At 44.2% G+C, this 13,748-nt stretch overlaps 1 protein-coding gene, 1 long non-coding RNA gene and 1 pseudogene across 10 annotated transcripts in view; 2 read left to right on the top strand and 1 right to left on the bottom strand.

Annotated features, from left to right (window-relative positions):
* Positions 1–5,696, top strand: part of LOC125944131 (uncharacterized) — a 113,598-nt gene extending 107,902 nt beyond the window's left edge. Inside the window, exon 3 of the long non-coding RNA XR_007466149.1 lies at positions 5,568–5,696. This is a non-coding gene — a long non-coding RNA (uncharacterized LOC125944131). The remainder of the gene's footprint in view (positions 1–5,567) is intronic.
* The window catches only part of LOC119445147 (zinc finger protein 182-like), a 121,371-nt gene extending 108,138 nt beyond the window's left edge, over positions 1–13,233 (bottom strand). Inside the window, exons 1-4 of one of the 9 annotated variants that reach the window (XM_049664169.1) lie at positions 13,022–13,233; positions 6,625–7,918; positions 6,380–6,540; positions 5,681–6,043 (exon numbers count right to left, since the gene is read on the bottom strand). In XM_049664169.1, coding sequence (XP_049520126.1) covers positions 5,901–6,043; positions 6,380–6,540; positions 6,625–7,634 — 1,314 coding nt within the window. In that variant the 5' untranslated portion in view covers positions 7,635–7,918; positions 13,022–13,233 and the 3' untranslated portion in view covers positions 5,681–5,900. Of the gene's footprint in view, positions 1–5,680; positions 6,128–6,379; positions 7,919–13,021 lie in introns of those variants that run through there. The other 8 variants (XM_049664162.1, XM_049664161.1, XM_049664159.1 and 5 more) reach the window with 8 other exon arrangements.
* LOC119447029 (U2 spliceosomal RNA) lies at positions 1,148–1,327 on the top strand (annotated as a pseudogene).
* Positions 13,234–13,748: the final 515 nt, after the last annotated feature.

The raw sequence follows: 13,748 nt of genomic DNA, 5'->3' as shown, positions 1-13,748 counted from the left end.
GCACTTTGGTGCGAAAACCAGATTTTCAGTGTCATTTTTGTTCCCGGTGTGTTTCTGCACCTAGCTGCAAACTTCCGTTAGAAACGTCCATCTAAAGAACCAAATGTGGCGTCATGTATCTCTTTCAAAACGGCGCCCGGTTCCGATCACCTGTCACTTTTATACTGCAAGCTCAGCACCCATTTTTTATGTGAGAGCTTGTGATATATTTTACTGTAGTCGGATAAAACTTAAGTCTGCAGTGAAGCCCCGCCCACGCCCTCATAACTGCCAGCCACTCTTCCTCTGCGAGGCTGTAAATAGTTCATACTTCAAAATTTCCCCATTACCTAAATAAGACGGTAAGCACGAAAATAAAGTTATAAGCACGTAATTTTATACGTTTTCACTAGTCTATTATAGTGGAACGTACAAGTATGACAAGTACATTGATATAGAGTACGACGCCATTTTGAAAAGGTCGCATGACGACGCTGTGTTTGCTTCTGTGATTGGCTGGCGGAGTAACACAACCCCGCGCGGTCCATGTGCCTTTGTTGCCAACTGCTGTTTTTTTTAGTTGTATCCCACTATACCAGCGGCACATGACTGTATTCTGCACACGGGGGCGAAGTGTTCTAGTAGGCCGGAAGCGGTCAACTATAGTCTCGACATTACGACTGCACGTCAGCCGCACAAGAGCCATAAAATTAAATTATATATGTCGCTTTGGGTGAAAAAGAAAATTCAGTGCCACTCCACTCTGAAGTGGATGACCAGCGAAACTGTGTATGTGGTGATTGATTGACTGTTGCTCTGGTGAAACATTCCAAGTTTGCGAGATCGGGGCCACAAGAACGGTTTCATTTCTTTCCGCCTCGCAGTCCGGGCAGGCGGCACGCTTATGCTTACCGTCCACGGCCCGCTCATCGTCGGTGGTCTCCTGCCGCCACACCCATTCCCTTTTCTATTCACGCAGTCGTTCTTGGTGGGCACACTGTTCTTCTTCAGACCGTTCAACACGCGACCTACTCATTTCACAGTCAGGGCAGAACTGAGGAAAGGAGCCTACATAGAGCATGACGTCAGGAGACGGAAGACACTCAAATTGGCAGACACTAGTTTGAACACACGGGATGGCGTACAGGTGTATGTTGCAAACGTAGACATGGCCGGCGCGGGTCAAAGTGTAGTAGCTGTTCTTATCAACTTAATATCTGATACGGGTTGTATTTGGACCCAAGATATTAAACTTATTTTTGCAAGTTGGCAGAGTGCTTGAATCCTGCTTCACCTCCGCCACGAGTCAGCCCTGTATTGTACTATCTTCGGGATCGGCCCACGGTTTTTGGTCTACGGACATCGAACGGCTGGAAGCTAGCCACATACAGCTTCGCTGTAAAATGCGATGTTCGAAAGGTAAAACGTCACCGCAAACCGTTATCAGCATTCGGCAAGGCGTAAACGAAGCGCTGCCGAACTGTGATCTCCTGATAACACCGTAGTAACCACCGATGCAGTGCAGTGTCCTCGCAAACTCAGGCCGCAAGGGCCGCATCGACAGGAACGCTTGAGCGGTCGTTGTTCCCTTCGTAGAAAGACATAGATGATCGTTCCAAATCGTTTAAACAGGCGTAAAAAATGCACCTGGTGCCGCACAGACAATTGCGCAAAAAATGAGTGACGCCGTCGTGGCATCCGATATGATGCCAGTGCACACTCCGCGCCATGCTTTTTATGCTGTACTCGGCATGCCTCTATCCTGGCAGCGTGCCTTGAAAACGCGCGATTTCCTTCCCGGCTTTCGAAATCCTCGCGAGGCAGTATCACCATCGCGGTTGGACTGGAGCGGGGCGCGCACTCTTGTGCGCCCAGTTTGGTCGGGCTTCCGTGCTTTGGCACTTCGTGTGTGGCCTCTTTTTACAGTGATCAGGTTCGAAGCAATTGTAGTAGCAGTACGGCGATTTAAAGAATGTTCGTTATATCTGGAAGAATTTTCCATAGGGAGGGTGGGAAAATTGTAAATGCACTGAAATGTGGTCGGTATAACCGATAGATCATTTTATGTGGGATCGTTATAAGTAGGTTCGACTGTACCGCCTGTCGCGACAACAGGTGTGCCAAATACACACACACCCTTTTTCAACCTACGAAATAAATTCTTGTGACTACAGCGCTCCCAGGTAGACGGCCACACAAACGTGGCGAAGACACAGTGTTTAACCCGAGAGTATCGCAGCACTTGCATTGTGTACCAAAGCTTCGACACAAAGAATAGGTTACATGCAGTGGAGCTGGCAAATGTCGAAAGATGTCCCGTCATTCACCTCCACTCTCCACTTTTTCTTTAATTGCTGGTTTCCTTTTGCAAATATTTTCCATTTTCTTTGTAAGCATTGGGTAGGACACCCTGATATTTAACAGGGGTTCTAACCCACTTTACGTTGGCAAAAGTGTCGGGGTCAAAGGCCATTTGCCATTCCAGAAGGCATTTCCCGGTGTTTACCTCGCCAAAACATTTCACAATACTGATCGTTGTCTGTGCAACCTACAGCCACATCGTCTTCATATGCCAGAAGCTTTACATTAGTGGCTTGTACAAGAAGCCCATGAATAGGCTGACTTTTGATAATACCCTTACACAATGTTTTGATATTGTTATAGGGAGATGTCAAAATGGGTTTATATACAATATTCACACAGTGACAGAGTGGCACCATAACAACAAAGATGGTGGGTCGGGGCACAGCTCGTCCTCTTTTTGCAACGTCTTCTTTGTCCGCAGGATTGGTGGCTCATAACATTACCCACCAGCAGCAAAGCACCAACTCGGTGCAGTCGAAATACGACGGCACAGAAAAGCTTCACTGCACACAGGTTTAATCAGTGTCTGGGACATTAGAGGGCTTCAGGCGGACAACATACAAGGATGTCGGTGCGGGGTTGAGCTGATAAGGACGAAGACAATGCAGCGATTTCAAACGTTACGTCGCGCACTTGGCGGCACACTGATATGGGCCAGTGTACGGGAACAACAGGCATCACAACACTCCAACACGTTCAGGTATGTGAAAGACAATAGACCGATTATGTATGCTGCAGGTCAGATGTCACCCAACTATGTCTCTTGTCACCTACTGAATCATCGCACCAGAACTTTCATAAAAATTTTGTAGTCGCAGTTTATAGATATTGGCCTGAAAGATGAGATTGCATCTTCTGTCTTGGAATCAAAACTGTGTATGCTTCAACAAATTATGGGAGTAATGCCTTTGAATTATACACCTCATGAAATGCTACCACCAGAACTTAAGGCTATGCTTACTTTAATTAAATGTTTTATATAATACAGCACTCAGGCCATCTGGACCTGGAGACGTACTGGTATTGAAGTTTCCTATCGCCTTTGGCTCTTCAAATTTCTGCTTCAAGTTCGGTCTTCTGAAAGCTGTGGCCATGCTATCATGTAACATTCTATTAAATCTTCCAGAGTTGACGGGCTCAGAGGCAAAGAGCATTCCGTATTGTCGAGTGAATAAACACCTAATATCCTTGTTTTCTGCGATTTCGACTCTGTCATAAATGATAATTTTATTGTTCTCCCACTGGGCATGTGCTCGCTCGTGACTCGGAACCCTTTTAGTGAGTGTCTCTCCACCTGCCTAATCTTGAGCATGTCCTTACCATAAACCCTCTACTGCTTGCACTCTAATGCAGTAAACTTTCCAAGCATTGTGTTGGGCAGTGCTTCCTCACTTGTTTTTTCATACGCCAGAATACTACAGTCGTCTATAGCTTTCATTTTTATCATCTGTTCAGAATGCTGCCATTGTTCCATTAGCAATTCTAATTTAACATCTTTTAACCCATCATTTCTTGACATGTTAGGACCTGCAGCAAGGTTGAGTTCACTTTCCGAAGCTCCCATGAGAAGGCACCGCTCCTTTATTGGGGGCCTACGCTACAGGTTGTCAAGCAGCGATCAGGAAAATGAACAGGAGTTTCTGCGGCCAGCTCTTTCAAACACTCAGCATGTGCGCCTCGTGTCACTTTCTCATCTTCTTTCCTTGTGAGAGCTCGCACTTCGAGGCACCGTGCTAGAGTGCACTATCTCTGGAATCGGCCCACTTTTCCCAGTATTTTTATTGTATCAGATTACGCTAGGAGAAACTGTGTAACGTTGTACTGACTTCACATTCGCTCAAGTTAATAATCTTTTGGCATTTATTTACAGGAATACAAATGATATCAATGCTTGACATAGCCGCTGGACGTACACCACATGATACCCATCATCACCATCAGCCTATATTTATGTGCACCACAGGACGAAGGCCTCTCCCTGCTATCTTCAATTACCCCTGTCTAGCGCTACTCGATTCCAACTTGCGCCATAGGAACGTACAATTTTATAAGAAGTAGTCGCTGACGATGTGAAAGTCTATGTTACTCTATTATTAGAACCCAACATTCACCATGTAACAGGCTCACGTCGAACGCCCGGCGTAGAAATCATGCCATTGTTGCCATGCGATCTTCAACATGGTCGTCGTCGTGCAATTGTCGTTACACACAAACGCTCGCAACCAACACACGCAACTACTTTAAACAGCGCTGGATAGCGAGGTACCAGCAAAATGCTTCAAATAGCACAGATTCCCATAGTGCATATGATCTGCACAACCTTTTTCTATCTTTGTGTGTGACTTGGGGATTTGAGAAAGCTGGCCCTCCAAGATTAAGAAAGCTTCCGAGATTGCGACGTTCTAGCTGCTGCTGCAACCAGTGTGGCATACCACTATCCCAATTGAATGGAATGATGTTTTTTCTTTTTTTTTTTCCTTGTTACGGCTCATGCGCAATGTATTGCGCTTGTACGAGGAAGTGTGCCAACTTTAGTATGGTAACAGCACGAGCTTTGAGATCGTGGTGTGCCAGGCTGTTGCAAATCCAGAACACCACAATTTTAATACTCATGCTTTTAGTGCAACACAATGTTGCCACTCTGTCTCACCTGAGCGCTACACGCTGCGCACGAGTTGGAACACAGAAAAAGCTGAGATAGCCCCAATGAATTTAATTTAGAGCATCAAAAGCATACAGCAAAGATTCATGACAGCTAGATCATCCTGCGGCTGCGCAAGATTGGTCGTGTCCACATCGCACAGGATCTCTCACTAAAAAACACCATGGATTCCTCAGAGACTTCAGAGTAGCATCCAGCATGCACAGGTTTGTGCAGTGAGAATTTCCTTCAGTTCAACGCCAAGTTATATGCATATTCTCCAGGCTGCGTGCATTCAAACTCAATGTATTTAGTGTCGTGCCAGTTTGTGCCTTAGCAAGTCCGAATTAGGGCACAGCATCACGTTTTAGCAGAAAGAAGAGCAAAAGCATCGTGCTTCTGTGTGGAGCTCCAGAACTGTACTTTTTGTTAGCTTATCGTGAATTTGGTAGTCACGCAAATAAAATATGCAACCTTTTTTGACATTCTTGCTGACGCTGAACAAACAAACTTGTTCGGAACACCTCAAATTCGGTATGTGGGTGGCCCGTAGCGCAGGTGATCATAGCGCATCATAGCACAGGTGATCCTTTAGTGCAGACACTTGCGAGAAGCTTCGAAGGCATGAAGGGCACTGAAGTGGTAAATCGCCTGTGTGGGTGCACAGGTATCGGTTCAAAATACTATTTTGTGAGAAGCTCTGAGAGCATGCTGGGCAATGAAATGGCCTCTTGCCTGTGTGGATATGCACATGTTTCTTCAGTGTGGACTTCTCTAAGAATCCCCAAAGGCACTGAAATGGCCTCTCGCCTGTGTGGATGCGCACGTGATTCTTCAGTGTAGACTTGTCTATGAAGCTCCGAGGACATGAAGGGCACTCAAATGGCCTCTCGCCTGTGTGGGTGCGCACAATTCTTCAGTTAGACTTGTTCGAGAAGCTTTGAGGGCATGAAGAGCATTGCAATGGTCTCTCGCCTGTGTGGGTGTACAGGTGTCGGTTCAGATGACTCTTTTGAGAGAAGCTCTGAGGGCATGCAGGGCACTGATATGGCCTCTCGCCTGTGTGGGTGCGCACATGATTCTTCAGTGTAGACTTATCTGCGCAGCTCTGAGGGCATGAAGGGCACTGAAATGGCCTCTCACCTGTGTGGGTGCACATGTGATTCTTCAGTGTAGACTTGGCCGAGAAGCTCCGAGGGCATGAAGGGCATTGAAATGGCTTCTCGCCTGTGTGAGTGCGCAGGTGTTGGTCAACATTACTCCTTTGTGTGAAGCTCTTAGGGCATAAAGGGCACTGAAATGGCCTTTCGCCTGTGTGGGTGCGCAAGTGATTCGTCAGAGCAGACTTGCTCGAGCAGCTCTGAGGGCATGAAGGGCATTGCAATGGTCTCTCACCTGTGTGGGTGTACAGGTGTCGGTTCAGATTACCCTTTTGTGAGAAGCTGTCAGGGCATCCAGGGCACTGAAATGGCCTCTCGCCTGTGTGGGTGCGCACGTGATTCCTCAGTGTACACTTGTCCGAGAAGCTCCGAGGGCATGAAGGGCACGGAAATGGCCTCTCACCTGTGTGGGTGTACATGTGATTCTTCAGTGTAGACTTGGCCGAGAAGCTCCGAGGGCATGAAGGGCATTGAAATGGCTTCTCGCCTGTGTGAGTGCGCAGGTGTTGGTCAACACTACTCCTTTGTGTGAAGCTCTTAGGGCATAAAGGGCACTGAAATGGCCTTTCGCCTGTGTGGGTGCGCAAGTGATTCGTCAGAGCAGACTTGTTCGAGTAGCTCTGAGGGCATGAAGGGCACTGAAATGGTCTCTCGCCTGTGTGGGTGTGCACGTGCTTCTTCAGTGTAGACTTCGCCGAGAAGCTCCGAGGGCATGAAGGGCATTGAAATGGCTTCTCGCCTGTGTGAGTGCGCAGGTGTTGGTCAATATTACTCCTTTGTGTGAAGCTCTTAGGGCATGAAGGGCACTGAAATGGCCTTTCGCCTGTGTGGGTGCGCAAGTGATTCATCAGAGTAGATTTGGTCGAGCAGCTCTGAGGGCATGAAGGGCACTGAAATGGCCTCTCGCCTGTGTGGGTGCGCACATGATTCTTCAGTGCAGACTTGTCCGAGAAGCACCGAGGGCATGAAGGGCATTGAAATGCCCTCTCGCCTGTGTGAGTGCGCAGGTGTCGGTTAAAATTACCCCTTTGTGTGAAGCTCTTAGGGCATGAAGGGCACTGAAATGGCCTCTCGCCTGTGTGGGTGCGCAAATGACTCGTCAGAGTAGACTTGCTCCAACAGCTCTGAGGGCATGAAGGGCACTGAAATGGCCTCTCGCCTGTGTGGGTGCGCATGTGATTGTTCAGTGCAGACTTGTCCGAGAAGCACCGAGGGCATGAAGGGCATTGAAATGGCCTCTCGCCTGTGTGGGTGCGCAAATGACTCGTCAGAGTAGACTTGCTCGAGTAGCTCTGAGGACATGAAGGGCACTGAAATGGCCTCTCTCCTGTGTGGGTTCGCAGGTGTTGGTTCAGATGACTGTTTTGTGAGAAGCTCTGAGGGCATGAAGGGCAATGAAATGGCTTCTCGCCTGTGTGGGTGAGTACGTGAGTTTTCAGTGTCGACTTTCTAGAGAAGCTCCAAGGGCATAATGAACAATAAAATCGCATCTCCCCTGTGTAGATGCGCAGGTGTTGCTTCAGATTAACCTTTTGTGCAAAGCTCTGAGGGCATAAAGGGCACTCAAATGGCCTCTTGCCTGTGTGGTTTGCAGGGTTGCTTCAGCTTGAAAGTTTTTGAGAAGCTCCAAAGGCAGAAATGGCATTCAAATGGATGCTGGCTTCTATGGACTGTGGTGCCTGCTTCAGATCACGTTCATCTGTCTCAGGCACAGGAGTTATCCTTGGTATGACTGCACCATCTGCAGTTGCTTGACAGCTGGAATGTCTCAATGCTGCACCGAGAAAACAAGACATGTTACCTGAGTAATGTATTTCATTTCAAAAGAAAAATGTTATTACAATATTACAAAGAAATGAAAGAACATAGATACTAGTTCAAAAGGTCAACTTTTTCTTCATTCAATAAGTCTTGATGGTGATTTCAGATCAGATCAGAGAACAGCAGGACTACAATTTCGATTTGCTGAATATATTTTTGTTTGTGCAATGACCAATTTTGTGAAATCTACACGTTTGTTTAAAACATTTTTTTTTATTGTAAAGCTTCCTAGTGAGTGAACTAGGAGCATAGTATTAGCACACGCTGTTTTTTCAACCAAATGTGACAGCCGAACATTCAGTAATACTCTCACGAGCCTGGTGACCAAAATAAGAGCAGTATTTTGGCTCAAGCTAGGATTTACCATATTGTGTTTTGTGGTAGACTGTTACATTTTCGAAATTTATAAATACTGCAGACTCATTTGAGTCTAGGCAGGAGTGAATATACTGAAAATGCAAACATCAAGGAGCAAAATAGCACAAACACTAGAAAAGAAAATTACATAGCTAAAGTCATAAATATGTCCACATATTAACTTTTAACATTTCGCTTTGGCAATTCATCAATTATAAAAGAGGAAATGAAGCTCAAAGTTTATTAGTCAGCACTTCAGTGTGACGTCATGACTTCCAAAGTAATTTTTCGTATTTGGGCCACGTTGGCTCAGTAAAAGTTCACGAAACTTGCCACATTCAGTCTTGAGCTTCTTTAGAACACAATGTAGTCAATCTTTACCTCTAAAGGATTAACTGGGACCCACAAGGCGCTGTCATAATCCATGACGTCACTTTGAGCTGGTGCGGAAAAAACATCAAGGTGGCGTCGCCACTCGCCTTTGTGTTTTTCGTTTCTTTCTGGCTTACCAAGCATCTTCTCGTGGTAAGAGTGCTGTTTTCGGTATCGTCAAACTGTAATTTATTGATACAAAAGAAATCATTTTTCCCTTTAGTGTCCCTTTAAATACAAGAGCTTTAGCCTGTTAGGTGCATCTTGACTGGAGATGAGTACTCAGCATCTGCAACACAATATCATTTGTTCTGTAGCGATTGAAGATGAAGCTAACTGCTATTCGCTGTACTTATTCTAATTAAGATTTTTTTTTTTTTGCTTACAGATACCGCTGAGCTTATGTATATTTGAGGAAGCGTAGTGAACGCTGCATGCATTACCTCGATGGAGGCTCCTGAAAGTTTGCGACAAGGGTCCCATAACGTTCTCAGAGCGCTCGCGCAAATGTTTTCAATGTGCTTGTTCCAACTCATGTGTTCCATTAGCATGTGTTTCCAATAGGTATAAATATCATTAAGCACAATGTTGCCAATGAAATATGGAAACGTAAAGGTGTCTTCATGCTGCTTATCCTCATAACAAAGCACTTATTAATGTTTAAGTTCATTTCCCACTCTTCACACCAGCGGCAAACCTTATCAAGATTATTGCTGAGGCTAGTTTGATTGGCTCTTGATTTAACTACTGTGCACATTACGCATTCGTCCGTGAAAAGCTTTATTTCAAACCGGAATCACCTGTTTGCTATATCATTGACATATTAGGAACAGAATGAGCCCCAAGACTGACCCCTGTGGTATGCCTGACATGACAGGAAGTGTCTCAGAAATACAATTGCCGACCTCGACGTACTGAACAGGTTTTGAGGCAGGATCTGGTAAAATGTACAAGTTTGGTGTCTATCCCAACTGCATAAAGCTTATACAAAACTTTATAATGGGGCACTTTATCAAAGACCTTGGCCAACTCTAAAAATATTGCATCTATTTGTTCCCTGTTATTAACTGCGAAGTGATATGTTGTAAAGAGCTGAATGACAGTCGACAAGCCTTCCCTAAAACCACGCTGGACTTCAGACAGCAAGTTGCTATCATCTAGGTATTGTTTAAGGTGCCGACAGATCACAAGCTTTAACATTTTGCAGCAAAGTGAGGTCAGTGAGATAGGACGATGATTTCACACCCTAAGAGGGGATGCGGAGCTAAAATCGTGATTGTCGCCAGAAAAATGCATTTTATATATTTGGTTATTTTGGATTCCCAGACACATAAAGAAGCTCATCCCCAAGTTTGGTGGCAATCTTTGCCATCAGAAAAAAATGAACTCTCTTATCGTGACGGTCGCGCGCATTCGCTGTCAAGAACGCCAATGAACACTGTATTTAAAACACGGCCAAAAAGCGGTCAAAAAACTGAACATAGAGTGAATACCTGCATCAGAAACTTTGTTTTTCACGCATTTTAATCATGAGAGACCTTCCATAGAGCACATAGCAGACTGCAAAGTAAAAACTAACAAAGAAACGATATTCTGGCCACAATACTCTTGTCTGTGAATGCAGATATGGATGCTGGACGGCTCTAATGCTGAGAAAGAGCGTAAGCAACTCGAAGCAATTGCCGTAGCACAGGTTCAAGTTGAAGAAGAGAGTCCAACATATGAAGCAGGTCACTTTGATTAATTATTTTTGGTCTTACTTAAATAGCGTGTTCTGAAATCTTTGAGCTCACTTTTCTCAGTTTGCACTTTTTGGCCGAACAAGACATTTAGGAAAACTATCATTTCCAAGCTACTTAGCCAAAACCTACTTTCAATATAGTTTCTGGGCTGAAATATTGATTTAGAAATTTTTATTAACACAATACATTATTACCTATCAGGTTCAATACATTATTACCAATGGTTCAAAAATTAATTTTCAGCGTTACATCTGCATTAAGGGCTGATATAACATTGATATAGGTACTGGCAACTGCAAAAGTTTAGGAGACGCAGGATCCGCCAAGAAGCTGAATTCTCACGAAGCGTGGTCACACAGCCTCAAATTAAATGCTCCAGCATACGGTAGCCTTTGCCACCTACACAGTGATTCATTAAGTTAGAAGTGACATGCCTTAACAGTGCAGGAATTTACATTTGCAGGGGAAACCGCATACTTTTGCGGTTGACTGTACAAATTGAGATGTACACATTGCATTAACGATGCATTAAATACATATAGTTATAGTAAACGTATTCCAACATTTTTCCTTTCTCGTTACAATATCTTGCTGACATCCTTGATATTTTTCACCGAAGAATTAAACATATAATACATTGCAAGAAAAAAAAAGAACTATGTTACGGGCAGCTGTATAGAATTGTTTTCAGATGTCACAGTTGCCCCAACAGATGGCATTGGTGCTGGGTTTGATCACATTTGCGCTAACGTTCGCAAATGCCATTTGGTGCTTAAAATGGGATATTATGTCGGAATTGGAAGTTAATCAAATATCGGTAAGCTGCTTGGCTTTCACATGACTCCATTTTCACATGACTCCAGCTTTATTTTGCATTCTTTTCTATGAAATGGTGCAATGCTGACCAGATTATTAACATGTGTTCCAAGAAAGACACTAAAGAAAATTACCAAATCAAGCTAAAGTAAGAGATTAGGGTGTTCAAATGTTTCTTTTGAGAGAAGAGCATTCACAAACAAGAAGAGATGAAAACACAGAACAGACGTGGTAACCACTTTTTCCTTCCGAACTGTAGAGCAGGAAAGAAATGGTCAAGTGGAAGAAAAAAACGAAAATAGTTTCGCCAATAAGCCAAAGCAGTTATGTGATAGCTGGCAAAACTTAATTTGCAGTAAGCCTTAAACTGCATCAACATTATCATTATCGTCAACGGCAAACATTATCAAAGTGACCATTTGCAGGTGTGAGTGAGCAATCTCCTAACAAGAAGTAAAAGAAGGTTGGGACTTATTCATTTTTGAGATTTCCACATTCTTGTGGTGAAGTCGAAAGACTCGGCTTTTCTTTCTCCTCTTACCTGTCCAGACTGAGCCACTGCTCTCTGCTAAAACTAGACTTCAGCTTCTTACTGTTGGATTCATATAGCTTTTCTAATGCTTATATTTGGGCTACCCTATTAAGAGGCCTCGCGCTACCCTTGAAGACAAAATGACGTCAGCACCACCGAACCAAAATTAGAAAAAGCAGAACACTAGAACATGAAGACGAAGGAGGCACACTCAATCATTGTCATCACATGTAGATGAAGGTAATTTAGAACCACTTCCACAACTGGGAAGGTTATGTGCTAGAACACGAAGAAAGCACATACGCCAGCTTTATCCAGTACATAGGTGTTGAGTGGGCATTTGTACAATCATGGCAGCTACTGGCACAATCTTGCTCTCCAAGTTCAATATTCTCCTCCTATAGCATCACCATAGTGGCTGAGAGGTACAATCCTGGACTGCCTATCTGTGAGCTGTGAGTTCAAGTCCTTCCAGCAGAATTAGGAAATTTCTTTCTTTGTAATTTTCTTGCAAGAGATTTTGGGATTCTAGTGATGGGCAGAAGGGGTCACCAGCAGAAATCAAAACGAGCAAGGGAGTTCTAAATCTTCTTGCATGATAACATTTTGCACAGGGCAGCCATCATAGAAAGCTTTGAATTTTCATACACGACACTAGAGAAATATACTCCACTGCTAGCTGCAGAACTGCCAGCGCAACAGTTCAACCAATTAGGGAACGAAATAAGCAAATAGATGTTTACCAATTGGTTAAAATTTAAATAGCTGATGAATAAGTGTCATAGAAGGTGCATTGATTGACGATAGTTAAACCTCGATGTAAAGGAGTTGGTAAAATCGGCACTTGGTTGCATCGAAATTTCGCTACACTGAAATGCAACTTCTTTGCAAAGTACTCTCGCCAACCCATTCCTTTTTACTCGGAAGAAGTGAAAGAATATAACTTTACCCCGTTTTCCCATTCCCACTTTTTCAAAACACGGACCATTAACTTCCATAACGAAGTTTTTCCGTTACATTCCATTGGCGGTAAAAGTGTATGTTAAGTTTCAAGTGCTTTCACTGGGAACTTGTACTTTTTTTTTTTAGCGAGTAGAGTATAGAATCTTTCAATTTCAATCGTGGAGAGCGAGCTCTCTGTGGTATCCCGAAACGATCGGGCGACATCCTTTACCACGCCGATCGAGATCTTGCTGTCAGGAGAGAAAGTGTTACGTTTAGCACTACTGATACTCACGCATGTGATTTGCCACAGGAGGTAGGGGGCATTAGTCTAGGAGACAGCAGAAAAACACGGCACACCAAAATCGGACCAAATGAAGTTCGTGACCGTCACCAAATCGGGCGCCAAAAGACACGTGCGGAATACAAAACCTCCATGTACAAAACTAATACAAAACAACGGTGCGCAGATGATGATGATAATGATGTAGCCACCAGCCGTTTGTGCGATGTGTGTCAGTGGTGCCACGGTTGCTGATTTATCAGTAGATCTACTGATATTTAAAATTTTCTGCTGGTTGAGTGATAATACGTTTGAATCCACTTATTTTTGTCTTTTCTGCGAAAACAAAACAAAAGTTGTTGCTTTTTCACTACCGATGATAGAGGGATGTGTAGGTAGACGGATGCTCTGAGCGTCCTCCTTGAAACAGGGTAGTGGATTGCGTCACGTTTGTCTAATGTCCTACCTATATTTTTAAGAAAACACAGTGTAAAGAGTTCCAAGCATCAAACGTTTTTAACCATCACTGGGAACTATATTTTTGTACGTCTCCTTGCTTGTCGTCTCCCTACTTTGCTGCTACAAAACCTCCAATCGTATTGTTTACTTTACTCCATGACTTTACCCCTGCTACAGTGCCTAGAATATAGTATATTCTAGGCACTGTAGCCCTGCTCTCCCTGAATTCAAGGGAAAGTGTACTAGACTATGGTCGAGTGCATAGGCGCCGACTACAGGG

The sequence above is a fragment of the Dermacentor silvarum genome, chromosome 3, assembly GCF_013339745.2.
Source record: "Dermacentor silvarum isolate Dsil-2018 chromosome 3, BIME_Dsil_1.4, whole genome shotgun sequence".
NCBI classification, from domain to species: domain Eukaryota; kingdom Metazoa; phylum Arthropoda; class Arachnida; order Ixodida; family Ixodidae; genus Dermacentor; species Dermacentor silvarum.
This window is presented reverse-complemented; position numbering and strand designations above follow the sequence as displayed.